Source organism: Eutrema salsugineum, unplaced genomic scaffold (assembly GCF_000478725.1).
Source record: "Eutrema salsugineum unplaced genomic scaffold, Eutsalg1_0 scaffold_13, whole genome shotgun sequence".
NCBI classification, from domain to species: Eukaryota; Viridiplantae; Streptophyta; class Magnoliopsida; order Brassicales; family Brassicaceae; genus Eutrema; species Eutrema salsugineum.
This window is the reverse complement of record NW_006256885.1, coordinates 6,740,111-6,765,738: the sequence shown is the minus strand read 5'-3', so window position 1 is coordinate 6,765,738 and position 25,628 is coordinate 6,740,111. Positions and strand designations below refer to the sequence as shown.

Here is a 25,628-nt window from a genome sequence, read left to right as displayed (position 1 = left end):
ATTGAATCAACACATGAATTCTTTGGATTCAATCATGGTTCTTCTGCTAACCCTCTGATCCACAATGATTCAGCAGAAAAGCCCAATTGAGTTTCTCATGTTTTCTTCCTAAACTGGAAAAGACACAAAAACATGAAAGAATGTGAAAATAGCCGTGGTAGATGGTTGGATTCATTCTTTGGATTAAAAGATACATTCTTTGGATTCATTCATGTAAGCAAGTTGTGGTAGTACATATATGAATTTAATGTAGTAGCTTCCAGTTCCGTAGTTTCATCCTACAAAAAAAAACATTGAAAGTTGAATGCCTTTGTCCGAAACAAAGAAGTGAAGAAAAATCAACAGCGGTGGTGTGGGTCAGCTCAAACATGTTTTGTTGGTGAAGTAGTTGAGTGTTGTGGCACGTGGGGGGCTCAGACACCTGCTTTAGTTTCCGCACGTGGGAAATGGGCCGATATTTTGAGTTTTTGATTGTTGTAAACAATTAGGGTTTTTAAAAAGGCGGACGAGGCTCCAATTTCGGATTTCCACCAACACACTGTTTCTACCGTGTCTCTGTCCCAAAGCCATTTTTCGATTTTCGAAGAGGAGCACAGATTCTTCCGTTGAGAAGATGGCTGCTATTGCGCGTCTTCAATTGTCGGCGAAATCGAATCAGAGCAGTGTGCCTTCGCCGAGATCAATCAACCTCTCTCGCGATCCAAGGCTTGTCGTTTCGTTTCCACGAAATGGATCAGTTTGCTCACTCCACACCAACTTCTCTTCCCCAAATCTCGCGATTCCATGCGCCGGTGGTGGTGGAAACTTCGGTAATCCAGGTTCAGGCGGTGGAAGCGGCGGAGGAGGAGATGGTTATGGAGGTTCAAGCGGCGGCGGAGAAGGCAAAGAAGAATCGTCTTCATTGGGGCCAATAGGTATGTTCCTCCAAGGATGGAGATCGCGAGTTACTGCTGATCCTCAATTCCCATTCAAGGTACTCATGGAAGAGCTTGTTGGAGTTAGCGCCTGTGTCCTTGGAGACATGGCATCACGCCCAAACTTCGGTTTAAACGAGCTCGATTTCGTCTTCTCCACTCTCGTTGTAGGTTCGATTCTGAATTTCACACTCATGTACCTCTTAGCACCCACCGCAGCAACGATTGGCTCCTCCCAGAGCTTACCTGGAATCTTTAGAAGCTGCCCTTCAAGCCATATGTTTGAACAGGGAAGCTTCACCGTTATGAACCGTTTCGGGACTCTTGTGTACAAAGGAATGGTTTTTGCGACTGTGGGATTAGCTGCAGGTCTTGTGGGAACCGCTATCTCTAATGGGTTGATCATGTTGAGGAAGAAGATGGACCCGAGCTTCGAAACGCCGAACAAACCGCCACCGACTGTGCTGAATTCACTAACTTGGGCTACGCACATGGGAGTGAGCGCCAATGTGAGGTACCAAACGTTGAATGGTGTTGAGTTCTTGCTTGCCAAGGCGTTGCCTCCTATGGTGTTTAAGACAGGTGTGGTGGTTTTGAGGTGTGTGAACAATGTTGTCGGAGGAATGTCGTTTGTTGTCTTGGCGAGGATGACTGGATCACAGTCGGTTGAAGGGAAGACAGAGACTTCAGTGGAGGAGACGACGGAGATTTCAGTCAAGGACAAGGATCTTTGAATCTCATCAGAATCTTTTGGAGTTCCTCTTTGTTTTCCCTTGTTCATAGGTACAAAAGAGGGGCATCTAGAGTTGAAACCTTTTTCTTACAAAAAAGCATGAGACTTAGTTCTTTTATGTTTACGATTAAATAAGACTACTCCCTTTTTAGGTTCATCCTAATATTTGGATTTCATTGTTTGGGCCATTTCTTCTGCTAAGTTTGTTCTTTTTTCTATCAACAAGATAATAAAAATCAATATATAAAGGTTTTAAATTACGAATGATGATCGAATGGTTTACTTACCGCACATGTACTTACTTAATTGTTCATTCCACATCCATCGAATTCTGTGAATGCTTTGAAAACTAAGTTTCTTAAATTCGTTTATTCTCAGAGAATACCCAAGATAAGGAAGGTGTAAGAGAAAGCTCTCTGTTTATTACGCAGTCAAAAGATGATCCATTTATAAACACTCCCTGAACTTTTTTTCTGTTTTGTTGCTTGTAATGCAAGAACCATGAGACTTGGAAAGCCGAACCCGATTCATTTGGTTCGTCCGGTGACAAGAGCGTTCATGCCTTGAAGATTTCATCTCTTGTCTCTGGTGCTCTGTTTCTGCTCTAGCCATTTTGTTGTAGATGTTTTTGTTGTTCTACTTTGGTGAAAGATGATATTGTGGACATGCGTAATATTGGTACGAGGTCACGAGTAATTGAAACAAATATACGATATCGTACTAAAAGACGTGTTGACACTGGTGGTGGTTGGTATACAAATCAGAGGTCAAAAAACATAAGAAATGGTCAGCATTGATGGGGAAAGGGATGACTTGACTAATGATGCGTCTTCCATCACGAATGTGTTAATTAATTAATAATGGGTTTATGTGTAATGGGAGCGAGTTGATGATGTTAGTGATAATTGGTCTTCACTTAATCTTGCTTCATTACTTGGTTCTGTTAATAATACTTCGAATGACAAGAAAAAAGAGTGATCTGTGGGTTTAATCTCATGTAATTAGGGAAATTCCAAAGCAATAGTAAATAGGAGTTGTCAAAGTGTAGTTATTTTTTGTTTTGTTTTTTAGATTCCAATAGATTTAGAGCTAAATAAAGCCCCATATCTACTAGAGATCTCAACCAGAACATATATATCCAAATCAAGCATACAAGACACCCTCTTTTCCAATCACCCTAAATATCTTACAACACGGAAGAAGAGAGTGTGTGTGTGTGTCAAGAGGAGGCACTTGCTTTCATGAATCAATCAAAAATCATCTAACAGCCTCTGGTGCAGAATTGCAGTAAGGCGTGTGCAAGCAGACCAGTCTAGTGAAAGTCAGACACACAACGGCACACGCTACTCCCAGCACCATCCCCACGCTGCCTTTCTTTCTCTCTAACCTCACCGCTCTCTTAATAACCTGCCAGAAGGTGGGCAGTAATCCACCGCATGCAATCACCATCACGTGGTCCAGTCCACTGTAATCTATCCCGGCTAGTATGGACCCTATGGCTGATACCGGTCCCACAAAACCAATCAAAGCTGCTGCTGCAAGAGCCGCTTGCCAACTGTCTGTAGCCCCAAAGACACAACTTGCAACCGCTGTACCTCTTGGGAGCCCGTGTAGGGAAACCGGGAGTACCATGTGTCTGCCCAGCCCATAAGCCTTTGGAGCAGCGACCCCAAGAGCAAGCCCCTCGGCTAATGCGTGGAACCCAACCGCTCCACATGCTAACAATGATTGGAGAGTTATCACACTGGTTGGAAAATTGGTTACTGGGTTTATTATGCTGCCAGCCCGGGACTTTTTCCGGCAAGTTACACTCAGGATGGCCGAGCTCGCAAAGTGGCCCAGTCCTGCTCCAACTGCAAGTAGACTAACCAGAGGGATGAATCCCATTTTTGCGGATAGCAGCAACTGAAGCGGACGCCAAAGACCGAGGACAAAGGCAATGCCTGAGGCTACTCCCATCAGAAGGGCGTGCTGGAGACGGAAGGTTAGTGCCGATCCAACCAGAAATACGCCCCCAAGCAATGGACCGAGGCCAAAGAGGAGTGAAACGAAGAAGCCAGAAGCATCCTCTGAGCTGCAGATTAGAGAAAAACAAGCCTTAGTTATATATAAGAACCAATCGAATGCATCAGCGTATAACTATTACTAGAACTCCATTGTTTTACTTGTAATCATGCGTGAAATTCTCGAATAGAGTGCTAAGAGCTTCCATGGATGCTACTGATATTGTGGCTGCAGATGCCACATGCGACGGAGACGCTTCCTATTGTGGTTATAAAGAAGAAAAATAAGTCAGTATACTTAGCGAAATCCGCATTTTCCTCAAATACGAAGATCACCATTGACTTCATAAATCAGCACATGCAATGCAATTCACCTTGAATGCATCAGGAAGCACTTCAGCAATAACCATCCAAATCATACATCCAGCTGCAAATCCAGTGCAAAAGGGCAAAAACTTGCTAAACGCATCAGCGCATAAAAAAGCTGGCACTGCGACTATAGGCTGGTAAAGGATACATAGAAAAAAAAAAAGAATAAGTTAACTGTTCTGTAAACAAAGACATCAAATCACATAATATATTACCTGGGGCAAGGATGTTATTATACTCCAGAGCATGGCATTTTGTGGAGAGACACCCCTTGATGCAAGCACCATGCTAACAGCCAACCCTTCTGGAATGTTATGAACGGCTATGGCCAAAGTGACCAGAAGCCCTTGACTAAAGCCCTTTGAACCAGCGAACGATACACCAACCCCTGATCCCTCCCCAAAAGAATGAAGTGTCATAATTCCTATGACGAGAACAACTTTCGCTGCATCTGCCCCTTTAATATCCAGCATGCTAACTTCACCATATTGTTCAAGAAACTGTCCAAGAAACAGGGTTTTATTGATAAAGTGATTCTGAGATTTCATGCAGCTTGGAAGCTGCTAATGTAAGAGGAAACTAAAAAAAAAAACAAGAATTTATCGGCGTACTGAGTTAAACGTTAAAATATTCTACAACTCTGTCTGAGGTTAATGATAAGAGGAAACGAAAAATAGGTTTCTATCAACTGTCAACACATGATATATAATTTCAAAAATATCATGCAAATCAATAACTTGGTGATTGACAGCTAAAGAATCAGTTCCAAGTTACCTGTTTGCAGAGCCAGATGAACAAACCACCGGCTAGAATCCCAGTTACAACCCAGTTTCCTGAACCATGCTCCTGCCCCTCCTTCACAAGATCAAAGCTAGCAGCCAACATCACACCAGCAGCCATGCCATTGCAGATTCCAGCCCATTGAGGATCAAGCTCAACAAAGAAGAAGGGCACTGCACCTAATCCAGTGGCCGCAGCCATTGCCAAGGTGAACAATGCAACTGTTGAGACTGAAACTTTGTTGTGACTGCCTCGTTTCTCACCCATTCCAATGTCATGTAAGGTTTTCTCTACACCACTTCCGTCTATAACATTTCGTCCCATGTTTACATGAGGAGCAGCTCTTACTTTATGTGAGATTTCCCACTGAGAATTTGCGTCAGAGTTCCCAATAGATACAACGACAAATAAGAACAGAAGCAGCAGAAGTTGTTTGCAGCCTGAATGCATCATTTTGATGCTGAAAGATCTTCAAGCAGGTTTTCTCTTTTACAAGAGATTAGAGAAAACCTCACTAATTTATAGGAGATCAAATAAACTCCAAGGCTTTTTAGAGTCAAAACTGCATCAAGAGGAGGTAACTGTTTCCTGTTTAACACATGACAAGAACGAATTTCAACTCAGCAACATTGGGAAGAAAAATTCAATGCCGCGTTTAATAGATCACTAAAACGGAATTCAAACTCATCAACTTTAATAGACAAAACGTACACGATTATGTTCCTATACACTAGATTGATCCAAAAAGATCTTACTTTGGTGAAATTAACTTAAATAGAACTAGTATAAACGCATTAAACAATTACCAAATAAAAAGAATAAAATCTTATCATCCAAAACCTAAAACTGAGTAACATAAGGAAACCCAGAACAAAAAATCAACAATTGCTATCGGTGACATAGATTGTTCGGAAACAAATGCAATTCTGAAAATCGGTTACCAAATTACAATTTGCGAACCCAATTGCAGAAATTTACGATTCGATCTACCTACATGATCTATTTAGAGCATCCAGATCAATGCCAGTAGAGAAGCGGGAACACAGAACTTACCAGCACAGGCAAAATTGTTGGATTCCTTGCACATGAGCAAAACTCCAGCGGATGATCAAGAATTTGGGGATGTGGTCAAAGGATGAAAAGCTTTAGACCCGAAAAAAAAAATTAGGAGACTTTGGGATAAAACATGGAAGTCAACTTTTGTTGAAAGAAAAAGCCCTTAAATTTATACATTTTTCAATCTCTCTACTAAATCATTTGTAAGTAAGACCCTCGAGTTTGCTAAATCTCCCAAAAGTGTCAGTCATTCTGTAAAAGATGAAATTGACGGCCAGTATGTTTGGTTAGATCTGAGCTAATCGTGAGTTCACATCTGCTGTATATAAATTAAAAATGATATATTCTATACTTTTTTTGTGGAGAAGCAGTATATTTTTTTCCCCTGGACAGCAGTACATTATATTAAGAATACATTATGCAAATACGAATGCATTATGCATATACAGGTTCTTACAGCAAAAATGACGAGAAAATTCTCACAGATTAAAAAAAAATAACAAATTCGAATATAAGAAACCAAATTTTATCCATACCGCAACAAAGCAAAATCACCAAATGTAACATTTGATTACAGGATAGCTATCTCCTTGAATATAAGAATAACATGTCCAGTGATTAATGCTAGATTTTAACACGCACCTTACGAATGTGGAATGGACTTTTAAAAAAAAAAAATTAAGTTTACTAACTTTAAATTTCTACGTATATAAAATATGTAAAAGAATTGCTCCTTTAATAATATTATTCTTAGTAATATTTGAAAATTATGGTCGCCACATAGAGTTGGTCGTGTGAAATTGACCTGAGATATTCTGTGATGATGTGGACATTATACTTTACATTTTCTCTTATTTTAGTTTTTGTTAAATCGTTCAAAATATTTAAACGACAAAGATTTGATTAGAATAATGAGTCATTTTGTGATTATGTCGGCATCAGTTTAAATATTATGTTATTCTAATTTTTTCAAAATTTTCAAACCAAGATTAAATTTTCAAATCTCATACAAATTTGAGAATATCTCTTTTTTTGGTAACTAAATTTGAGAATATCCTTGCAATTATTATTAGCAATTTATGGTTAAAAAAATGGACTGAAAATTGAGCGCAATTCGTTGTCAGACTAAAACCCACCAACGAAGAAGCAACAAATAGCAAAGGACAGTTTAAAGGATCTACTTTTGGGAAAGATATCTCAAGTTCTCAATCACTTAATCGAACAGTGAGTGTGTTTTTTTGGGTACGTTCTTGTTGTAGTTTCTCAGGCTATTCAATTATATACATGTCCATTCGACAAAGTTGGTTACGTGTTGCTTTCTATATCACATAATTATGTTTAGCTTTCTATGGTGGGTTTTGGTCTGGCAACGAATTGCTTGTTCAATTCTCAATCCATTTTTCAAAACCAAAAAAGGTAATAAATTTTTGCTGTAACAAGTTGGTTTTATCATTGTATGGTTTTAAGTAACGTGATATTACTTTGAAATTGGTGCAGGATAATGGAGATGCAGTCAAAGGAATGTGTCGTCAAGATAGAACAATAATGGAGTGGAGCTTTATGGAGTTCCGTGCCACACATTCTTTGGCTTTTCTCACGTGCCTCGAATCATATGTTAATGTCAGTATGTCACGGTGATTTTGCAGAATATGTGATTGAGAAAATGCATCATAGCATTAAAAAAACGGGAAAGTCAGGTCGCCTAAAAATTTCCGATAATTTAGAGTAGCGGCGAGAACACAAAAACAAATCATGGCAATATGAAACAATCATCATGCTAGTGAGAGATTTTTTATTCAACTCCTCGCATGGTTAACCAAAATATACACTTTTCACGACAAGAATATACTCCAAAAGAAGAATGAGGAAAAAAAGAAGAAGAAGAGAATATACTCGACCCAAACAAGAACGAGTCAAGTTTTAAGCCGGCAATGACGAAAAAAAGAGCAATATTAACAAAATTTGAACTTGGTTTAGTTTTTCATTTTACAGCGATTTTAGGGAACTACTATTTAACTTTCAGAAATTATAAAGATTCGGCTTGATTAGTTTTTTATTCTTTTAACATCTGATATAGGAAAGTATTTACTTCTCAAAATCAAGATGATCAAAACTATTCCCGGTTATGCTTTTTTATTTTAAATAAAGGCTTCTCCTCCACAACACTCGAGAATCTTTATTCTCTCTTATACACTTTCTTACTTGTCAAGAATGCGGCAGTGTCTGTGTCTGCACACAAAGCAAAAGTAGAGAGATTTGTCTGTAAAATCTCCAAAACAGTGTTTTTTCCCTTAAAAACGAGTCTCCCGGCGATCTGGAGATTGAGATAGTGATTTACGATGAGCGGTATTTCAAACAGACCTTTGTCTCTCTCTTCTTCCTCTACTACTCCTTGTAACAGTAGCTCCTCTGTTCCTCCTAGATTCTCCACCTGGTTTGTCCTCTCTACATCCCAAGTTTCGTCGTCTCTGTTTTGCTGTACTGTATTCACTTTGCTCATATGAACGAAATAACGATTTTTGATTTTGATTTTATGAAAAATTGCAGCCTTTTCTCTGATGTTGCGGGAGACATCACCGTTGTTGTCGATGGAGAGTCTTTTCTACTCCATAAGGTTAGTGTACACATGTTGTTCGACGAAATTCTTCTCCTTTTTCACTTTTTTAACAAACGCAAAAATATTGCAGTTTCCACTAGTAGCTCGGTGTGGGAAGATGAGGAAAATGGTGAGAGATTCCAAAGACTCTTCTTCTTCTTCTTCTTCTTCCAGTATCTTCTCTACGATCGAGCTCAGAGATTTCCCTGGTGGACCTCTGACATTCGAACTCGCCATGAAATTCTGCTACGGCATCAACTTCGAGATCACCGTCTCCAATGTGGTCAATCTCCGCTGCGCTGCAGGTTATTTAGAGATGACTGAAGACTATATTGAAGAGAATCTGATCGCTCGAACCGAGAATTACCTCGACCAGGTCGCTTTTCGCAGTCTCAGCAAATCCGTCCACGTGCTCTGCTCCTGCGAGACGCAAGAATTGGCTGAAACGTTCAAGATTACTGACCGGTGCGTGGAGGCCATAGCCATGAATGCTTGCAGGGATCAGTTAGTAGCGGGTTTATCAGAGGAGCTCAAAGGGAGAAACTGCCTTGAGTTTTGGATCCAAGAACTCTCTGCTCTCGGGATTGTTTACTACACCCGAGTGGTCTCTGCGATGGCGAGAACAGGCGTGCGACCAGAGAGTATCGTCGCTTCTCTGATGCATTACGCTCAGGAATCATTAAAGGGTACCATCAATCGGAACTGCCAAGAGCAGAGGGAAATCATTGAAGCCATTGTTACCCTTTTGCCGAGTGACAAGAAGGGATCTTATTCTTTATCAGCTACTCCTCTCAGTTTCCTCTTTGGGATGTTAAAACTCGGAATTACAATAGATATAGATATCTCTTGCAGGCTCGAGCTCGAACGCAGAATCGGTCAGCAGTTAGAGACCGTATCTCTCGATGAGTTGCTTATACTTTCTGCACAAAACGAAGATTCTCTGTACGATGTGGATACTGTCCATAGGATACTTACATGTTTTCTTGAGAGGATTGAGGAAGAAGATGAGGACAGTGGCTACGATTCAGATTCCACGGGTCACCACGGTTCGTTGCTGAAAGTGGGACGGATCATGGATGCGTATTTGGCTGAGATCGCACCGGATCCATACCTGAGTCTACACAAATTCACAGCTATTATAGAGAGATTACCTGACTACGCACGGATCATAGACGATGGGATCTACAGAGCCATTGATATGTATCTCAAGGTAAATTAATCAAACAATTTCTTTTATGTTTTGGAAACATCTGAGACTAATAATCAAAAGAATGAATTTCTAGGCTCATCCGTCATTAACAGAGGAAGAGTGCAAGAAACTATGCAAATTCATAGACTGCAGCAAACTTTCACAAGAAGCGAGCAACCACGTGGCACAAAACGATCGACTTCCGGTACAAATGGTTGTTCGAGTGCTGTATTCGGAACAGAGGAGACTAAAGAAGGCTCTGTCGGGAGATTCAGAGGAAGGGCTGTTGGATTTGTCGTCTGGATTACAAAGCGGAGCGGTTTCGCCTCGAAGAGATACCTATGCATCGTTGAGGAGAGAGAACAGAGAGCTGAAGCTGGAGATAGCGAGGATGAGAGTGAGAGTGAGTGAGGTAGAGAAAGAGCAAGTTTTGATGAAACAGGGGATGATGATGGATAAGTCTGGTAATAACGGTGGAACACTCTTCACGTCTCTGTCCAAAGGGATCGGAAAGATTGCGATTTTCGGTGGTGAAAACCGACGGAAGGTTAACCGGAAATCGAGGTCGGTGTCGGACAGTCGGAGAAAAAAACAAGTAGAAGGGCGTAGATGATGGATGGATGAATAAGGTGACGACAACTCGTAAATAGTGAAACGTCAACGTTCTATCTAAACAGACAAGTCACATGTAGAGGGTGGTATAATGGGCTGGAAGTAGGCCCATTATAGAATAAAGGAGGAATCGTTTTCAGCCTATAAAAGAACAAGGAAAACATGGGTATAATTGGGATTTGGGTCCAACCCGTCTTTATCCACATTGTATAAATGTTTTTTTTTTGGTTTGGGATTAAAAATAAAAAGCTTTCTTCTATACAGACCAACACATATTCTTTCTGTAAAAAAAAAAATACTATATCAATAAGATATTTTATCACGAGTAACCAACTGCAGTTATTCATGATTATCAAAGAACAATCACTAACAAAAATGGCTTTTGTTGTTGTAAAATCATAAGGAATGGTTAATGAATATTTGGTAAACCGTAATAACAGATCGACTGTTAAATTTGTTTTTTATGGGTTTCGTAAATGTAGTTCTACATCATCTGTAATAACTAAAGTATTTAAAGATTTGGTTGAAGCTCAGCTTCTCAATACTGTATTTAGTAGAGTGACCCAAATAGGAAAAAAATATAGAAAGAGAAGAAGACCACGTGGGGAGTAACGCATACACATTCATAATTCTTCTTATAACATAGACCAAGAAATTAGGAAACTACCTTCCTTTCTCCGCCTCATAAATAATTTTTATATATACTAATAAAAGAAAAAAATGGCGCATGATTGAAGAAAGATGAACATGCATCGTGATAACATTTAGATATACAATTAGCCCTCAACAACTTGGAAGTGACACATTATACAATTTTGCCTTTTGTGTCTTAGATCTGAATCTCTTTCCTCCTCCAATGGCGTAGATTGTAAGCAAACTCTTCACATACAGCCTTGATTCGGCTTTTTTCTTTTGCTTCTCTGTCGTCTCTCTCTGTCTCTTTCCTCCGACAATGAATAGGAATCTCAGAGAATCTCTTGCCGGTGGAAGGAATATTCCGGCTATCTCTCAGTTCCGCAGAGGCAGCAACAACATCCCTCAAAACAGCTTCTCTAGAGATTCCGATGAGAATCTGGATCTCTTCTCTAAGATCCGTCGCTCCTTCCCCTTGGCTTCCTCCGACGAATTACCCGACGGTTCGTTTCAGATTCACTCTCCCTTTTCTTTGTTTTTAAGAGTTTTGTGAAATCGATTTCTTGTCTCGCTTCGATGACTATAGTATTTTACACTAGAATTTCTAAATATATCTGGGGATCTCCGAATTTGCTGCTACGAGACATAGTTGTCCGATTTGTAGTCGAAAACGATGTTCACTCTACTTAATTAATTGCTCAGTGGTGGTCGCTACACTAAATTCTCGAACTGTCTTCGTCTCCTAGATTCGATCTCTTTGCTTTCTCGATTACAGTTATTTGAGAGACAGCCCCATCTTAAAAAAAAAAAAAATAGTACTTTTGGGACCAATGGAGAATTGCTGGATCTTGTTCTGCCTCTTCACTTTTGATCCCTTTGTTTATTTACACTAAATCTCTGCGTTCAACGTCTTTTTCTTTCTAACTCCAGTTTCTGCAAAACTCGGGAGACTCTCGGTCGGATCAAAACCAGCTCCCAGAGGCAAAGGCGATGATCTCTTGTCCTCAGCTGAAGGAGGAAAAAATGATTATGATTGGTAAGTTTCCGCCGAGTTTCTTGCTCTCTCCTTTGCATATCTTTGTGCTTCCAATCGAACAGTGGCTCATTTACGTACTTCACAATGTCGATCTTTTGATTACCTGCACTTGAGAGTGTTGATCTGTTGCCTTCGGGAATGTCAAAATTATGTTAGGAACTGACGCATTTTCATCTCTTGGCACATTCATGTTTTCTCTAGGCTTCTTACTCCTCCTGGAACACCTCTTGGAAGCGAGTCCCATTCATCTTTGGCAGCTCCAAAGATTACTTCTTCCGCTAGAGCCAGTTCTGCCTCAAAGGCATCGAGGGTATAAACTATAACTAGTTAGCTTTCTTTTTTCTCTATGACGCAAAAGTTTCCTAAAATAAAAACTGCATTACCTTATTCATATACGAAAGCTTTTCTTTTTGTTTTTTTCCTTTTACAGCTTTCGGTTTCACAGTCAGAGAGCAATTACCATTCCTCACGCCCGGCTAGAAGTAGCTCCGTGACTCGCCCATCCATTTCTACCTCACAATACAGCTCATTTACTTCAGGCCGTTCACCATCTTCAATCCTGAATACTAGTTCAGCTTCAGTCTCATCCTACATTAGGCCTTCTTCCCCGAGTTCCCGTTCGTCATCTTCAGCTAGACCTTCCACTCCCACCCGTACTTCTTCGGTATCACGGGCCTCAACTCCGTCGAGAATCCGTCCAGGCTCATCTAGTTCATCCATGGACAAGGCCAGACCGTCCCTGAGCTCAAGACCATCGACTCCAACTTCTAGGCCGCAGCTCTCAGCAAACTCCCAAAACACAATTGCTTCTAGACCAAATTCTCGTCCTTCAACCCCTAGCCGTCGAAGTCCATCCACCTCGGTATCTGCAGCTTCAGGATCCAATATTTCAGGTGGACGTGTTGCACCGAATGGTCGTACGGCACCTTCATTGTCTAGGCCAAGCTCTCCTGGACCTAGAGTCCGGACCACCCCGCAACAGCCAATTGTGCTAGCAGACTTCCCTCTTGATACACCACCTAATCTCAGAACAACTCTCCCGGACAGACCAATATCAGCTGGCAGGTCCAGGCCAGTCTCTGGTAGCAGCACGGCAAAGGCAAGTCCAGAACCCAAAGGGCCCATGACAAGAAGGAATTCATCTCCTGTTGTCACGAGAGGAAGACTCACTGAGACCCAAGGAAAAGGCCGTTTTGGTGGTAATGGACAGCAGCACTACACAGATGCACCAGAGCCCCGAAGGCTTTCAAACGTTTCAGACGTAACTTCACGGAGAACCCTGAAGACTTCTTCAGTTGTCACAGACAATAACAACGGCCTTGGGAGGTCATTCTCAAAAAGTTCACTTGACATGGCCATTAGGCACATGGTATGTTTATTATATCTTCTTACTAAGGAGCAAGTGACTTGTGTATCACCCTGTAAATATCTCAGTATTTTGATTGTGTATATAGGACATAAGAAATGGGAAGTCAAACGGTTGCGCACTATCAACCACGACGTTATTCCCTCAGAGCATAAGACAAGCCTCGTCCAAGATCCAGCCAATCCGTTCAGGGAATAACCATTCGGATTCTATCAGCAGCAACAGTGCAGAGAACGGGAATGAAGCAAACGAGGGAAGAAGACTGATGGGAAAGTTGAGCGACATGGACATGTATGAGAGCTCAAGGTATGACGCATTGTTGCTGAAAGAAGACGTCAAGAACACAAACTGGTTACATAGCATCGATGATAGGTCATCAGATCACGGACTCATGTTTGACAATGGAGGATTCGAGCTGCTTCCTGAGCCTTTCGGCCCACTATAACACACACACACACCAAAAGCAAACAACTTTTTTTTTCTTTCTAAAACCACTTGTCTTTTATTTATATATTTATCTTACACAATTTGTTTGCTTGTCAATGGTGCGGAAAGAGGCGGGTTATCCGATATAAGGCTCTAGTGGTTCTTTGATTCTTGATTCTTGGTTCTTGAGTGAGGTTTGTAACTTTGTAGTTATATAATATTTGAAGAGTTGGTAACGTAATGTGGGACCTCAAATTCTCTCATATTATAACTTTTATAATGTAAGGATCTTGATTCTTGAAGGAAACAATTAGAATGTGAAAGAGGAAAGAAAGGTTCACGCGCTTAACGTGAATCAGAGAAGGAGCTCAGTTAATAATGGGTAACAGCGAAGCACAACCAACAACGCCAGTGGTGTCTTTTTTTTTTGGTTTTTTTCTTTTCTAAATTCCAAAAATTGACTTTCATTAAATGACATATTTGATATTTATAAGAGATTTCAATTTTGTAGTTTCAATGTTACTCCTATATCATCATCTCATTTATGTCACATACCAACCTCCTTCCAATAATTTTTTTTTCTTTTTTTTTTTGGTTTTTTTTCTTTTCTAAATTCCATAAATTCTGGAATCTCATTCATTTATAAATTTTTACAAAAGATTCCAGAATTTTTCGTTAAGAAGCCATATAGTGTACTACATTTAAGAGATCACTGACCGGTTCAATACAAGAATTATTACTGATTTTTAAGAGAAAAAGAAACTTCAATGTTGGGAATTCAGTTGTAGATCGTAAATGCGCCCTTAATAAAAGCTAATTCGTTTAGGATAAAACAAAGAGAAATTAACAAAAGGACAAATAATATAGCTACCAATTAAAATAAAATAAGAAAAAAAAATTCGGAAGAGAGTCAAAGGCATTAAGCCAAAGAGCAAAGCAAATCGCAAGTGAAGAAAAGGAGAAGAGAGGAGAGAGAGAGAGAGAGAGAGATTGGCATCTGAAACTGATCATCGAGATTTACGTTTCTCCGTTGGCGTCACGCCGAAGCTTCCATACTCTTTCGCTCTTCACCAGAAACCCAAAGTTTTAGCAAAACTGCATCTCTCAAAAATCTCTACTTTCTTTCTCTTTCTCTCTCTTCTGACTGTTCATCACTTGGTGGTCACTGAATCTGCAGCAATGGCGATTCCAGATTCCTCACTCTTTTCCGCTTTTGCCTTTCTCTCAAGCTTCTTCTTCACGAAATGCCGTTGTTAAAAAGTGATTTCTCCACTATCCCCTTCCTTTGCATTTATTCTACTCTCACTCGTCTTCTACGATCAGCTTCCAACGCCTCTCTTCAGGATTCTCGTCTCAACCCACCTCAAAGGTCTCTCTCTCTCTCTCGATTTTTGTTTTCTTCTTGTTTTTGGTTTAGCTCCGCTTCTTAATTCTTTCTCCTAAAAGATTTCTTCGTTTTCAATTTCGAATTCTCCATTTCGCTAGCTGGAGAAACCCTAGTTTTTATAATGTTCACATGTAGATTGCAGATCTGGGCACACATTTCTCTTACTAATCGTTTCTAAAATTAGCAACTTTCTAATTGGGTTTTTATTTTTATGATTGCGTATAACCATTTCTACTCGAGAATTCTTGTACCCTTTTGAGTGATAACCCACTCGCTGGCATTGAATGAATGTGTGCATAAAGCTTCCATAATTTCTGGTTTTGATTGATAAATCGAGTAATTTCGCATTGGATTTACCATCATTCCCACTAATTCACTATGGTTCGTGAGAGAAATCGCCTAAAACCTTTTGCTTTTTTTTTTTGGTTTATGGGGAAGTTGATTACGTTTTGGTATCTCTCTTTACAACTACTTTTTTTAGTTCTTGTTACCACCGATGACATTCATTATTAAGGAAGCTTTCCATTGTGTTCGTTTGTGTTGATACCTGTGAACTGTCGGTGACATTCTTGGCTACTTTTTATAGATACAATTCTTAATTTAGAACTTAACTGTTGAATCAGAACTTGATTTGTTTTGTGTTCTCTTGCAGTTGCAGGTGAATGAGAACACTTTTATGTGAGTGAGCCTAAGAGTATTTCAAAGGACTGATAATGGTGATTGTTGCGGCCTTCATTTTCCTTTTGGTCTCGCCTTTTGTTTCCCATTGTTTGTCTGCAGACATAGACTCAGACAAGCAAGCACTGCTTGAGTTTGCATCTCTCGTTCCTCATAGTCGCAAACTCAACTGGAACACCACCAATCCAATCTGCACATCTTGGACCGGCATCACCTGCTCCAAGAACAACGCCCGCGTTATCGCACTCCGTTTGCCTGGATCTGGACTATATGGACCTTTACCAGACCAGACATTTGAGAAGCTTGATGCTCTCAGGATTATTAGCCTGCGATCCAACAACCTTCAAGGGAACATTCCATCTGCCATTCTCTCTCTTCCTTTTATCCGATCGCTCTACTTTCATGACAATAACTTCTCTGGCACTATCCCTCCCACTCTTTCTCGTCGCCTTGTTAATCTTGATCTTTCCACCAACTCGCTATCGGGAAACATTCCCACGACTCTACGAAACCTTACTCAGCTCACCGATCTCAGCCTACAACACAATTCTCTCAGTGGGCCAATCCCTGACCTCCCTCCTAGCCTGAAATACATCAATGTCAGTTACAATAACCTTAACGGCTCAGTCCCATCTTCTATCAAGTCCTTCCCAGCATCCTCCTTTCAAGGTAATAGCCTTTTATGTGGCGGTCCTCTATCTCCGTGCTCAGAGAACACCACTGCACCATCTCCTGCCCCGACTCCACCCGCCAAAAGTCCTGGTTCAGCCAAAAGTCCTGGTTCAACCAAAAGAGTTCTCTCTACTGGAGCTATTGTCGGCATTGCAGTTGGAGGTTCGATTCTGTTGTTTATCATTCTTGCCATCATAACCCTTTGCTGTGCCAAGAAAAGAGATGGCGGGCAAGACAGCACCGCAGTGCCAAAAGCTAAACCGGGGAGGAGTGATAACAAGGCCGAAGAGTTTGGGAGTGGGGTGCAGGAGGCGGAGAAGAACAAGCTGGTCTTCTTTGAAGGAAGTTCATACAACTTTGATCTTGAAGACTTGCTCAGAGCTTCGGCTGAAGTTTTAGGAAAAGGAAGCTATGGCACAACTTATAAGGCCATCTTAGAGGAAGGAACCACGGTGGTGGTGAAGAGGCTAAAAGAAGTAGCAGCTGGGAAAAGGGAATTTGAGCAGCAGATGGAAGCTGTGGGAAGGATTAGCCCACATGTGAATGTAGCTCCTCTCCGTGCTTACTACTTCTCAAAAGACGAGAAACTGCTCGTGTATGATTACTACCAAGGGGGCAATTTCTCCATGCTTCTTCATGGTAATGATGGTGTTTCACATGTTATTTGCGATTACAAAAAGTAATTTTTTTTAAAAGTAACGTTTTCCGATGAATATTATGCAGGAAGTAATGAGGGAGGAAGAGCGGCGTTAGACTGGGAAACAAGGTTGAGGATCTGTTTAGGAGCTGCAAGAGGAATTTCACACATCCATTCTGCAACTGGTGCTAAACTCCTACACGGAAACATCAAATCACCAAACGTACTCTTAACCCAGGACCTCCATGTCTGTGTCTCAGATTTCGGTATAGCTCCATTGATGAGCCATCACACCTTGCTCCCATCAAGAAGCTTAGGGTACAGAGCACCAGAGGCCATAGAAACACGGAAACATACTCAGAAATCTGACGTGTACAGCTTCGGTGTACTGTTGCTAGAAATGCTGACAGGGAAAGCAGCCGGGAAGACGACAGGGCATGAGGAAGTGGTGGATCTGCCCAAGTGGGTGCAGTCGGTGGTGAGAGAGGAGTGGACTGGAGAAGTGTTTGACGTAGAGCTCATCAAGCAGCAGCACAACGTTGAGGAAGAGATGGTGCAGATGTTGCAGATAGCAATGGCTTGTGTATCTAAGCATCCAGATTCTAGGCCTTCCATGGAGGAAGTGGTTAACATGATGGAGGAGATTCGGCCTTCTACAGGTTCTGGTCCTGGTTCTGCCAACAGAGCCTCTTCGCCGGAGATGATCAGAAGCTCTGATAGTCCGGTTTAGATTTCTTGTTTTCGCAAATCATTATTTATTTTGCTTTTTCCTTCTTCCTCTTGGTAATAAACCATTTCGTAGTTCTATGTCTGACTACTTGAGCATAATTTATTTTTCAAACATTATCTGGAAAGGTAATGTAACTGAAACTCTGTCCTTAGATTGGTTTTTTAGTGTGTGGTTAGTAAAGTTTCCATTTTCTTTGGCATGAAAAGTAAGGGCGGTCACCGTGGTCTTTAGTCGATGTTTCTCTCTCTAATTTAAAGAAAATAAAGGATACAGTTCGTATATCCGAAGCATGTTTGACACATTTCCTTTTTTCTTTCGTTTTTTTTTTTGGTTATAAAATATGCGTATTTAAATTTGGTATAAATACAACGTTTGGAAGAGACTTATACTTTTAGGCAAAATATATCAGATTCTAATATCCAATGAAAAGTAAGGTATTATTATATAACTAAATGAATTCATAATATTGTCTCGACAAAAACCGTAAATTATTTGAAAAAAAAAAATAAAAAATTACTGAATCAAAAAGTAATTGTAGTTAGTTTTATGAAAGTACAGTACTTTGGTTATTGTTTGCAAGGAGGAAAGAAATATGGGTGTAATTAAAAAAACTTTGGCGTGTGAATTGCTGACGTAATCAGAAGCTTCGAGTCTGACTGACTTTTTAGATAGTTTTAGATTCTTGACTTTTTTTTTTTTTAATTTGTTTTTGGGTTTATCAAAAAAGTTAGATTCTCTGACTATAAAGAAAAGAAAGAAGGAGAAGAAAGGTACACGCCGCTTCTCTCGAGAAAGAAGCTCACCGGTTTCCAGATCCAATTCCACCAATTTTCCTTGGTTAGGCACTAATTTCTTATCTTCCCGGAACCTTACTTCCTCTGTTTTGATTTGCTCGCTTCGCTTATAGGGTTTCTGATCACTTACGTTCTGTGTTATTTGGCTCGGAATCTCCGTCTTCCTCTCTGATAATCTGTTTTGCAGTTTTCCGTCGTCATGGCTTCTTCGAAGCGGATCTTGAAGGAGCTCAAGGATCTGCAGAAGGATCCTCCTTCAAACTGCAGCGCAGGTAGTTTTCCTTTTTCTATTTGATTATTTATTCCCCAATTCCCCCACTAACGAATGAACTGAATGAGTCTCCATATTTCATAATTTGATTTGCTAGGCTATGTTTGATGGGGATTTCTTGTTGTCTTTATTGTCCTGTATTAGAGAAAACTCTTCCTTGATTCTCATTTTTTATCATCTTAAGAGTATCCAAAGCTCAGCATGATTTATGTCAAGTGTCTCCTTTTGTGTCTTGTTTTTTTTTTGTTAATCTGTCTCTATAGATGTGGTTCTGAGTTAATTGAGTTTTATTGTAATAATTAGGTCCTGTTGCTGAGGACATGTTCCATTGGCAAGCAACTATCATGGGACCTCCTGATAGTCCCTATGCCGGAGGAGTATTCTTGGTTTCCATTCATTTTCCTCCCGATTATCCTTTCAAGCCACCCAAGGTTTGTGTTTTTTTCTTTTTCTCTCAGTCAGTAACTAATCATCATCTATTGCGGGATGAAACTTAATTTATGATGTACACATCTTTGTGATGTCTTATCCGATTTTGCAGGTGTCTTTCAAGACGAAGGTGTACCACCCAAACATCAACAGCAATGGAAGCATCTGCCTTGATATCCTGAAAGAACAATGGAGCCCTGCTCTTACCATATCCAAGGTTTGATTTTTGTATCTCTTAACTACCATTTGAACAAACACAAATTACACGGATAATAACTATATATTGAGCGATGATGATGCTGTGTTATTAGGTGTTGTTATCGATCTGCTCATTGCTGACTGACCCGAACCCAGATGATCCTCTTGTGCCAGAGATAGCTCATACGTACAAGATTGATAAATCCAAGTACGAGTCAACTGCTCGAAGCTGGACACAGAAGTATGCCATGGGATGATAATATGCTTAATTCGTGGTTAAGACAAGTAAACTCTCTGTTGTCATTTCGCTTGGAATTATATTAAACTTGAAAACAAAATGCATTTCTTGTGTTTGACAAAAATTACATTAGTATGTGGTCATATTTTCAACAAACTCAACCTGCTTTTTCTCTTATTATCAATGCTAGAAACTATTTATTTCAATTTTTTGGGTATACAATACAATACTTCTACTCTCTTTGTGAGTGATTACTATAACTAATGTGATTGTTTTGGTACAACAATGATTTTAAAATCTATCATATCACAGTGTGCCATACCAATTAGCCGCGTACATATTTGTTTGTGTTGCATGGATTCAACTTATAGGAAGACAGACCGTAAGATGTGGCCTCTTGTTATTTGGGCTTTGTGCAGCCGTATGTCTCTCTGGTCTGAGGAAATTTTTATGACCATTGTAGAGATTAAAGTTGTTGTTATGTTCTAACCCAGTATATACCTATATAAATTCAGATGACCAAAAAAAAAAAAAGTAAAACAGAACTAGGGAGTTCTATTTCTACACAATGTTATTTTAGTCACTCAAAATGAAGGAAGAAAATAGTTAAAAATTCCTGTAATTGCTGTATCCATTTAAGTCATATTCATTTGTTGACCAAAAAAAAGACAGTCAAATGTTCAATTCTCGTTGTGCGCTGTTTCGTTTTTGTGTACTTTTGTTTCGGTACTCTCTTCAGTTTGTACCGTAAATCTGTCTTAAAAATATAAAAAGTAACAGAATAGTCTAATTAATTTGATTTAATTAAAAAAAGAGAAAAAACGAAAAAAAAAACAAAAAAAGTTGACAGAGAGGAGGAGGGCAAAAAGGTAATTATGGGGAAAGGGGGAAATTGGGTCTGACGCGGTCATAATGGGAAGGAGCTTCTTCTTCTCCAATCAACGACTCCTCTAATTTGGTAATCTTTCTTTCTCACTCGACGACGCCGTTTTCTCATTCATTCTTCTTCATCCTTCTCCCCAGGCCAACACCAGAAGAAGAAATAGGTTAGAGAAAAAAAAAGAAATCATCCTCTCTTCATTTGTTTCATCTTCTGTCATAAATTTTCAACCTTTTCTATATACGTTTAAGCTTTTGTTCATACCCGATCTCAAAGGTCCCTTTTTTCACCGTTAATTGTTATAATCGCCACACACTCTTTTTTTTTGTTTGTTTTTCGTTTGTTTCGCTATTATATCCTATGAGCTGAAATCTCCCCCTTTAATTTCAGGATTTCAGGGTTAAAAAAAAGGACTCGATTTTCTTTTTTACGCAAATTCGAATTTCTAGAACATTCAAATGGGAAGCTGCGTCTCTAAGGTAAAGAAATGAATTTTGACGCCTGAAATTGGTTTGTATTTGTTGTTTGTGCGATGATGAAATTAAAAACCCCTTTTGGTTGCTACGTAGGGCAAAGACGACGATGATTCAATCCATAACGTCGAGTTTTCCGGTGGCAATGTTCATCTCATAACAACAAAAGAGAGCTGGGACGAGAAATTAGCAGAAGCTGGTCGTGATGGCAAAATAGTAAGTTTTCACCCTTCTTCTCGTCGAGTGTTTTGTGTTTTTCCCAAACCTGATCATCAGCCATAACTCTCTTGTTTGGACAGGTGATTGCAAACTTCAGCGCAACTTGGTGTGGTCCTTGTAAGATTGTGGCACCGTTTTTCATCGAGCTCTCAGAGAAACATCCTTCTCTTATGTTCCTTCTTGTAGATGTTGATGAACTCAGCGTAAGTAACATCAATACCTTCTTTCCATATTCTGTTTTATTTCTTCCTTCCTTCACATCTTCAACAAAATCTCAATTGTATCTTGTGGTTTGTTGCAGGATTTTAGCTCATCTTGGGACATAAAGGCAACACCAACGTTCTTCTTCCTAAAGAATGGACAGCAAATAGGCAAGCTTGTTGGAGCAAACAAGCCGGAGCTACAGAAGAAGGTTACTTCTATCGTTGACTCTGTTCCTGAAAGTCCACTACGGCCTTGACGCAGCCTTGTCTTCTTGCGTTTTCTTCACGCTGGAAACTATCGAAAAGTCTTTGCTCTGATCAAGGGATGTATAATGCAAGTGTTATTAAAAAAAAAAAGTCACAAAACCTTTTGAGTTAGATCATCCTGTTTCTATGATATGCATCTTTTCATTCTCATTACCAAATATGTATTGAATCGTCTCTATCTAAAATGTGCAAGCAAGAAGCTTCTCTCTGATTTTGATTCTTCTTTACTGTCAAATACTTTATTAATGAATGTGGATAGTAAGATTCTGATCTCTGTCGAGAACTAACTTGTCCATCATCGATTACTGCTTTGTATACTTTCCCAAATCCCTCAAGCAGATGTTTCAGATTACATTATACGGCTGAGGTTATGGCCAGGGAATGTATATGGACGTTCGAGATTGCCATTCCGAAACTAGATTGACTATAGACCTTACATTTGTGATTAATTCGAAAAAGGAGCTTAAATATGAGACTACAATTGATTGTTATGACTCTTCTTCAAACTGTTGATATGAACTGTGATAGAGTGTGTGGATCACATTTAGAGTTTTTGCAATGAAAAAAATAATTGCAAAGAAGAGCGGATTTAAGCATTAAAAAAACCACTCTTTACTTTGACTTGAGCTTTTCTTTCAGTAAGACCAAATAAAATAAACCAGATGCTTTTACATTACATTATTGGATACTAGTTTGGTCCGAAAGCAACGTCGTTATCCTACGTTTTTATTTTTTTTTGTTTACAAAAAGGGTCAATGGTCAATGTTAGTTGCTCTGGTTCAATTGTTTAATAATTTGTTCTCAATCAAACAATTCCTTCACACTTCTAACAAGATCGATCACATATAAAATAGCGTTCTTAGTCAAACGTAATTTCATATTCATATGTTTCACACAGTTTTAGATAGTAAAAAAAAAAAAAAAAATTAAACGTATACATCAAGAAGGCGATGAAGAAGCTTAGAAACGTCAAATTATGTATTCACAGAAGTATATTTCCATAAACCCATCTAATAACATATAGATCCTCTACAAAGTCGATGTAGATTGTTGAAGGAATGAAGGAGGAGGCCTGACGTATGTGAAATTGGTGAAAGGGTTGGCCTTAGGATCCGAGCTTGGACTGCTTGCGGGAGAATCCAACACAGACATTTCAGTCCAACACTTGTCAAAATTTGCTATGCATTGCCTTCCCGATACCTCCGGCTTGAAACTTGGCTTCACTTCTCTAGCCTCCAGTTTCTTCCAGTTCATTCCCTTGAACCATTTGTGCTCTTTTATCTCCTCTGCTCCGCTCGGTCCACTTCCAAGTCGCCTCTCTGGCTCTTTTTGCAGCAGCTATACATTCATTACAAAGTCAGAACCAGATTTTTTCTAATCCAATGTTTGATAGTACATGAAGATGATGATACATACCCCTTTCAGCAACGCATGAGCTTCTGTAGACAGAAACTGTGGAAGTTTGATCTTGTCCTTGACTATTTTCTGTTGTATCTTTCCTTTGCTCCCCAGGAAAGGTGGCTGCAAAAGGTAAAACAATGGCATCACACAACACATATCAGTTATCAACTAAATAGATACCAAGACTACAAAAGAAGACGGCATTTTTTTTTACCTTTCCAGTGAGCATCTCATAGAGAAGAATCCCAACGCTCCACCAGTCAGCAGCTTTATCATGTCCTTTTCCACGAACGATTTCAGGTGCCATATACTCAGTAGTCCCGCACATGGAGTTTGATCTTGTGTTTTCTTCAAATTCCTTAGCTAAACCAAAATCTGTTAACATCACGTGGCCATCCGTGTCCATGAGTATGTTTTCGGGTTTAAGATCTCTGTGCATTATCCCATTCTCATGGAGATGTGAAACTGCAGAGACGATTTCCGCAGTGTACACACGAGCCAAGTCCTCTCTGTGGATAACAAAACATAGAACTAGTCAAGCCTTGAGGAATTCTGGGGAAACTCCAAAAATAGTTGCAAAAAGGAATTAAACCAAACCTGAAAAGCCCTTGGTGATAGAGCTGGAAGAAAAGATGCCCTCCGTTTATGAAGTCGAGCACAAGATACAGCCTATACTTAGTCTGCAGAATAAAAAAACGGGTAGGTATAGTGCTCTAAGTTAACAAGTTATAATGTAAATCACTAGGATGCAAACAGAGTGAGAAGTAGGAATTTTTACCTGAAAAGAGTATTTAAGCTGAACGATGAATGGATGATCGGTTTTAGTAAGAATATCTCGCTCAGCTTTCATGTATTCCGCATGGTTCTTCTCCATTATCTTGTCTTTTCTCATGACCTTCATAGCGTATATCTCAGATGTCTCCTTCTTCCTCACCTGGTACACTTTCCCAAACGCGCCTTGCCCCACAACCTTCAAAACCTCAAAATCCTCAATGCCTACAACACCTGAGACCTTTACCACATCTCCCTCTGGACTTTTCTCATTGTCGGTGTCGTCATTACCAGAGATTTCATCGCTTTCTTTTAAAGATTCACCTTCGAGACACTCCAACAATTCTATCGAGTCCTCAGTCTCTCGTAAGGTGAGCTTGTTCAGCTTGAAAGAATGACCACCGATAGAAGACGGGCCAACCAATGAGTGCGATCGGCTGTAGACAACAGCAGGCTCGTCGTAAACAACATCACCATCTTCTCCAGAGTTATTAGTTTCAGGGAGTGGACCAAAGACATCAGAGAATTCAAGTTCAACATCATCTTTCAAGACAGCATGTGGAGGGGTGATTGTTAAACATAGCTGTTTATGAAAGGCCTTGCCAGTCAGGTTTTTGTTGGCAACACCAGAACACTCAGAAGAAACCATATTTTCAAAAACCAATCGACCAAAAGAAATAGCTTCACAAGTTTTCACCAGATTGGTTAGGGTCTCCTACGAATGTAGCTAATGAGGAGAAGACTTGGAACAGAGAAACCAATATCGAGGAGAAGAAGATCTTCTTGTTTCCCTATTTTAAGGAAACAGTGGATGCTGCACAATTGCGTAAATGCCATCAAAGTGCTCTAAGCCCTGCAATTCATGAATTTTTTACAAGTTCAGAGTCTGAGGCTAAGACATGATCATATCAAGTACAGGATTGACCAAAATCATCGAGAGACGGATACGGAATTATCATAAAAATTAAAAATTAAACAAGTGAAAAGATTTCTTCTTAATTACCAAAAACTAAAGTCACCATAATTGAGATTAAGAAAACTTCGCACCGACCAAATATCATTAGAGGATCCTTCACCAAAAATAAATAAATAAAAAAAGAGGGGAAAAATTTCACTGCGGAGAAAAATCTTGAATACAGCCCGAAGCTCTTCAATTGCCGGATTCAGAATCGTTTAAAAAAAAAAAAGAAGCTAAAATAGCTGCGAGAACCAAAATTTCAGCAGAACACGAGACCGAACGATTCCCTCAAGTAAAAAAATCTTTAGAACTCCGATCTAGTCGTAAATTAAGGAAACAGGTGTCGCATGACAAAAGCAATTTGCAGACAAAACAAGATAGAGAGAAAAACTAGGACTTGAACCTAAACGGTTTCGTGTCGTAGAAACAATACATGAACTTCAATAATGTATTATATCCAGAAGAGAAAAATGAATCTAAACTCTGCGGTAGAAAAGTCAAAGAGAAAGAGAGAGAGAGAAAATATTACCAGGGAGAGAGAGAGAGAATATGCCTGAGGAAGGAGAAGGAGAGGAGAATTTATTTAAGAGGCAATGGAAAATACCAAAACCCGCAAGGAAAAGGTTTCAGAGGCGCGTGGCTCCTTTTTTTTTTTTTTTTAAATTTATTTATGTTACAGAAGAAGCATCGTGGATCAAGGGGTCAGGAC

General features: G+C 39.7%; 8 protein-coding genes across 10 annotated transcripts; 6 read left to right on the top strand and 2 right to left on the bottom strand.

Annotated features, from left to right (window-relative positions):
* Positions 1-499: 499 nt before the first annotated feature.
* Positions 500-1,907, top strand: LOC18024763 (protein RETICULATA-RELATED 3, chloroplastic). The gene has a single exon (XM_006407693.2). The coding sequence runs from the start codon at positions 614-616 to the stop codon at positions 1,646-1,648; it is 1,035 nt and encodes a 344-aa protein (XP_006407756.1). The 5' UTR covers positions 500-613; the 3' UTR covers positions 1,649-1,907.
* Positions 1,908-2,676: 769 nt separating this feature from the next.
* On the bottom strand, positions 2,677-5,989 carry LOC18024762 (putative zinc transporter At3g08650). The gene is made up of 6 exons (XM_006407692.2): positions 5,853-5,989; positions 4,794-5,387; positions 4,235-4,519; positions 4,025-4,153; positions 3,813-3,910; positions 2,677-3,721 (listed from the first exon to the last, which is right to left on the bottom strand). Exons 2-6 carry the CDS (start codon positions 5,250-5,252, stop codon positions 2,905-2,907), a joined length of 1,788 nt encoding a protein of 595 aa, XP_006407755.1. The 5' UTR covers positions 5,253-5,387; positions 5,853-5,989; the 3' UTR covers positions 2,677-2,904.
* A 1,993-nt stretch (positions 5,990-7,982) lies between these two features.
* LOC18024761 (putative BTB/POZ domain-containing protein At3g08660) lies at positions 7,983-10,508 on the top strand. Its single transcript, XM_024159094.1, has 4 exons — positions 7,983-8,289; positions 8,403-8,469; positions 8,543-9,661; positions 9,735-10,508. The coding sequence occupies exons 1-4, from the start codon at positions 8,195-8,197 to the stop codon at positions 10,251-10,253; spliced, it is 1,800 nt and encodes a 599-aa protein (XP_024014862.1). The 5' UTR covers positions 7,983-8,194; the 3' UTR covers positions 10,254-10,508.
* Positions 10,509-10,957: 449 nt separating this feature from the next.
* LOC18024760 (translation initiation factor IF-2) lies at positions 10,958-13,811 on the top strand. The gene is made up of 5 exons (XM_006407690.2): positions 10,958-11,388; positions 11,816-11,921; positions 12,123-12,231; positions 12,352-13,290; positions 13,376-13,811. The coding sequence occupies exons 1-5, from the start codon at positions 11,205-11,207 to the stop codon at positions 13,730-13,732; spliced, it is 1,695 nt and encodes a 564-aa protein (XP_006407753.1). The 5' UTR covers positions 10,958-11,204; the 3' UTR covers positions 13,733-13,811.
* Positions 13,812-14,627: 816 nt separating this feature from the next.
* On the top strand, positions 14,628-18,066 carry LOC18024759 (probable inactive receptor kinase At3g08680). Its single transcript, XM_006407689.2, has 3 exons — positions 14,628-15,082; positions 15,753-17,089; positions 17,174-18,066. The coding sequence occupies exons 2-3, from the start codon at positions 15,814-15,816 to the stop codon at positions 17,815-17,817; spliced, it is 1,920 nt and encodes a 639-aa protein (XP_006407752.1). The 5' UTR covers positions 14,628-15,082; positions 15,753-15,813; the 3' UTR covers positions 17,818-18,066.
* Positions 18,067-18,523: 457 nt separating this feature from the next.
* Positions 18,524-19,984, top strand: LOC18024758 (ubiquitin-conjugating enzyme E2 11). The gene is made up of 5 exons (XM_006407688.2): positions 18,524-18,654; positions 18,799-18,883; positions 19,186-19,313; positions 19,424-19,528; positions 19,623-19,984. The coding sequence occupies exons 2-5, from the start codon at positions 18,811-18,813 to the stop codon at positions 19,764-19,766; spliced, it is 450 nt and encodes a 149-aa protein (XP_006407751.1). The 5' UTR covers positions 18,524-18,654; positions 18,799-18,810; the 3' UTR covers positions 19,767-19,984.
* Positions 19,985-20,571: 587 nt separating this feature from the next.
* LOC18024757 (thioredoxin H9) lies at positions 20,572-22,000 on the top strand. 2 transcript variants are annotated; one of them, XM_006407686.2, is made up of 5 exons: positions 20,572-20,793; positions 21,018-21,106; positions 21,197-21,316; positions 21,400-21,522; positions 21,621-22,000. In XM_006407686.2, the coding sequence occupies exons 2-5, from the start codon at positions 21,086-21,088 to the stop codon at positions 21,777-21,779; spliced, it is 423 nt and encodes a 140-aa protein (XP_006407749.1). In that variant the 5' UTR covers positions 20,572-20,793; positions 21,018-21,085; the 3' UTR covers positions 21,780-22,000. The 2 variants fall into 2 exon arrangements, with proteins under 2 accessions (XP_006407749.1, XP_024015148.1); XM_024159380.1 differs by having other exon boundaries at positions 20,582-20,903.
* Positions 22,001-22,748: 748 nt separating this feature from the next.
* On the bottom strand, positions 22,749-25,572 carry LOC18024756 (serine/threonine-protein kinase AtPK1/AtPK6). 2 transcript variants are annotated; one of them, XM_006407685.2, is made up of 6 exons: positions 25,449-25,572; positions 23,969-24,814; positions 23,788-23,870; positions 23,405-23,699; positions 23,206-23,310; positions 22,749-23,127 (listed from the first exon to the last, which is right to left on the bottom strand). In XM_006407685.2, exons 2-6 carry the CDS (start codon positions 24,608-24,610, stop codon positions 22,819-22,821), a joined length of 1,434 nt encoding a protein of 477 aa, XP_006407748.1. In that variant the 5' UTR covers positions 24,611-24,814; positions 25,449-25,572; the 3' UTR covers positions 22,749-22,818. The 2 variants fall into 2 exon arrangements, with proteins under 2 accessions (XP_006407748.1, XP_024014885.1); XM_024159117.1 differs by lacking the exon at positions 25,449-25,572 and adding an exon at positions 24,965-25,402.
* Positions 25,573-25,628: the final 56 nt, after the last annotated feature.

Excerpts from the sequence above, each read along its gene's own strand:
- LOC18024763 (XM_006407693.2), top strand. The coding sequence starts at position 614 with ATGGCTGCTATTGCGCGTCTTCAATTGTCGGCGAAATCGAATCAGAGC.
- LOC18024762 (XM_006407692.2), bottom strand. The coding sequence starts at position 5,252 with ATGATGCATTCAGGCTGCAAACAACTTCTGCTGCTTCTGTTCTTATTT. Across the intron at positions 4,154-4,234 it reads TAATAACATCCTTGCCCCAG|CCTATAGTCGCAGTGCCAGC; the intron begins GTAATATATTAT and ends ATCCTTTACCAG. Across the intron at positions 3,911-4,024 it reads TGCTTCCTGATGCATTCAAG|GAAGCGTCTCCGTCGCATGT; the intron begins GTGAATTGCATT and ends TAACCACAATAG.
- LOC18024761 (XM_024159094.1), top strand. The coding sequence starts at position 8,195 with ATGAGCGGTATTTCAAACAGACCTTTGTCTCTCTCTTCTTCCTCTACT. Across the intron at positions 8,290-8,402 it reads CCTCCTAGATTCTCCACCTG|CCTTTTCTCTGATGTTGCGG; the intron begins GTTTGTCCTCTC and ends GAAAAATTGCAG. Across the intron at positions 9,662-9,734 it reads CCATTGATATGTATCTCAAG|GCTCATCCGTCATTAACAGA; the intron begins GTAAATTAATCA and ends ATGAATTTCTAG.
- LOC18024760 (XM_006407690.2), top strand. The coding sequence starts at position 11,205 with ATGAATAGGAATCTCAGAGAATCTCTTGCCGGTGGAAGGAATATTCCG. Across the intron at positions 11,922-12,122 it reads GGAAAAAATGATTATGATTG|GCTTCTTACTCCTCCTGGAA; the intron begins GTAAGTTTCCGC and ends TGTTTTCTCTAG. Across the intron at positions 12,232-12,351 it reads CTGCCTCAAAGGCATCGAGG|CTTTCGGTTTCACAGTCAGA; the intron begins GTATAAACTATA and ends TTCCTTTTACAG.
- LOC18024759 (XM_006407689.2), top strand. The coding sequence starts at position 15,814 with ATGGTGATTGTTGCGGCCTTCATTTTCCTTTTGGTCTCGCCTTTTGTT. Across the intron at positions 17,090-17,173 it reads TTTCTCCATGCTTCTTCATG|GAAGTAATGAGGGAGGAAGA; the intron begins GTAATGATGGTG and ends AATATTATGCAG.
- LOC18024758 (XM_006407688.2), top strand. The coding sequence starts at position 18,811 with ATGGCTTCTTCGAAGCGGATCTTGAAGGAGCTCAAGGATCTGCAGAAG. Across the intron at positions 18,884-19,185 it reads TCCTTCAAACTGCAGCGCAG|GTCCTGTTGCTGAGGACATG; the intron begins GTAGTTTTCCTT and ends TGTAATAATTAG. Across the intron at positions 19,529-19,622 it reads CTGCTCTTACCATATCCAAG|GTGTTGTTATCGATCTGCTC; the intron begins GTTTGATTTTTG and ends CTGTGTTATTAG.
- LOC18024757 (XM_006407686.2), top strand. The coding sequence starts at position 21,086 with ATGGGAAGCTGCGTCTCTAAG. Across the intron at positions 21,317-21,399 it reads CTGGTCGTGATGGCAAAATA|GTGATTGCAAACTTCAGCGC; the intron begins GTAAGTTTTCAC and ends TTGTTTGGACAG. Across the intron at positions 21,523-21,620 it reads TAGATGTTGATGAACTCAGC|GATTTTAGCTCATCTTGGGA; the intron begins GTAAGTAACATC and ends GGTTTGTTGCAG.
- LOC18024756 (XM_006407685.2), bottom strand. The coding sequence starts at position 24,610 with ATGGTTTCTTCTGAGTGTTCTGGTGTTGCCAACAAAAACCTGACTGGC. Across the intron at positions 23,700-23,787 it reads TATCACCAAGGGCTTTTCAG|AGAGGACTTGGCTCGTGTGT; the intron begins GTTTGGTTTAAT and ends TGTTATCCACAG. Across the intron at positions 23,128-23,205 it reads CTCATGCGTTGCTGAAAGGG|CTGCTGCAAAAAGAGCCAGA; the intron begins GTATGTATCATC and ends ATGAATGTATAG.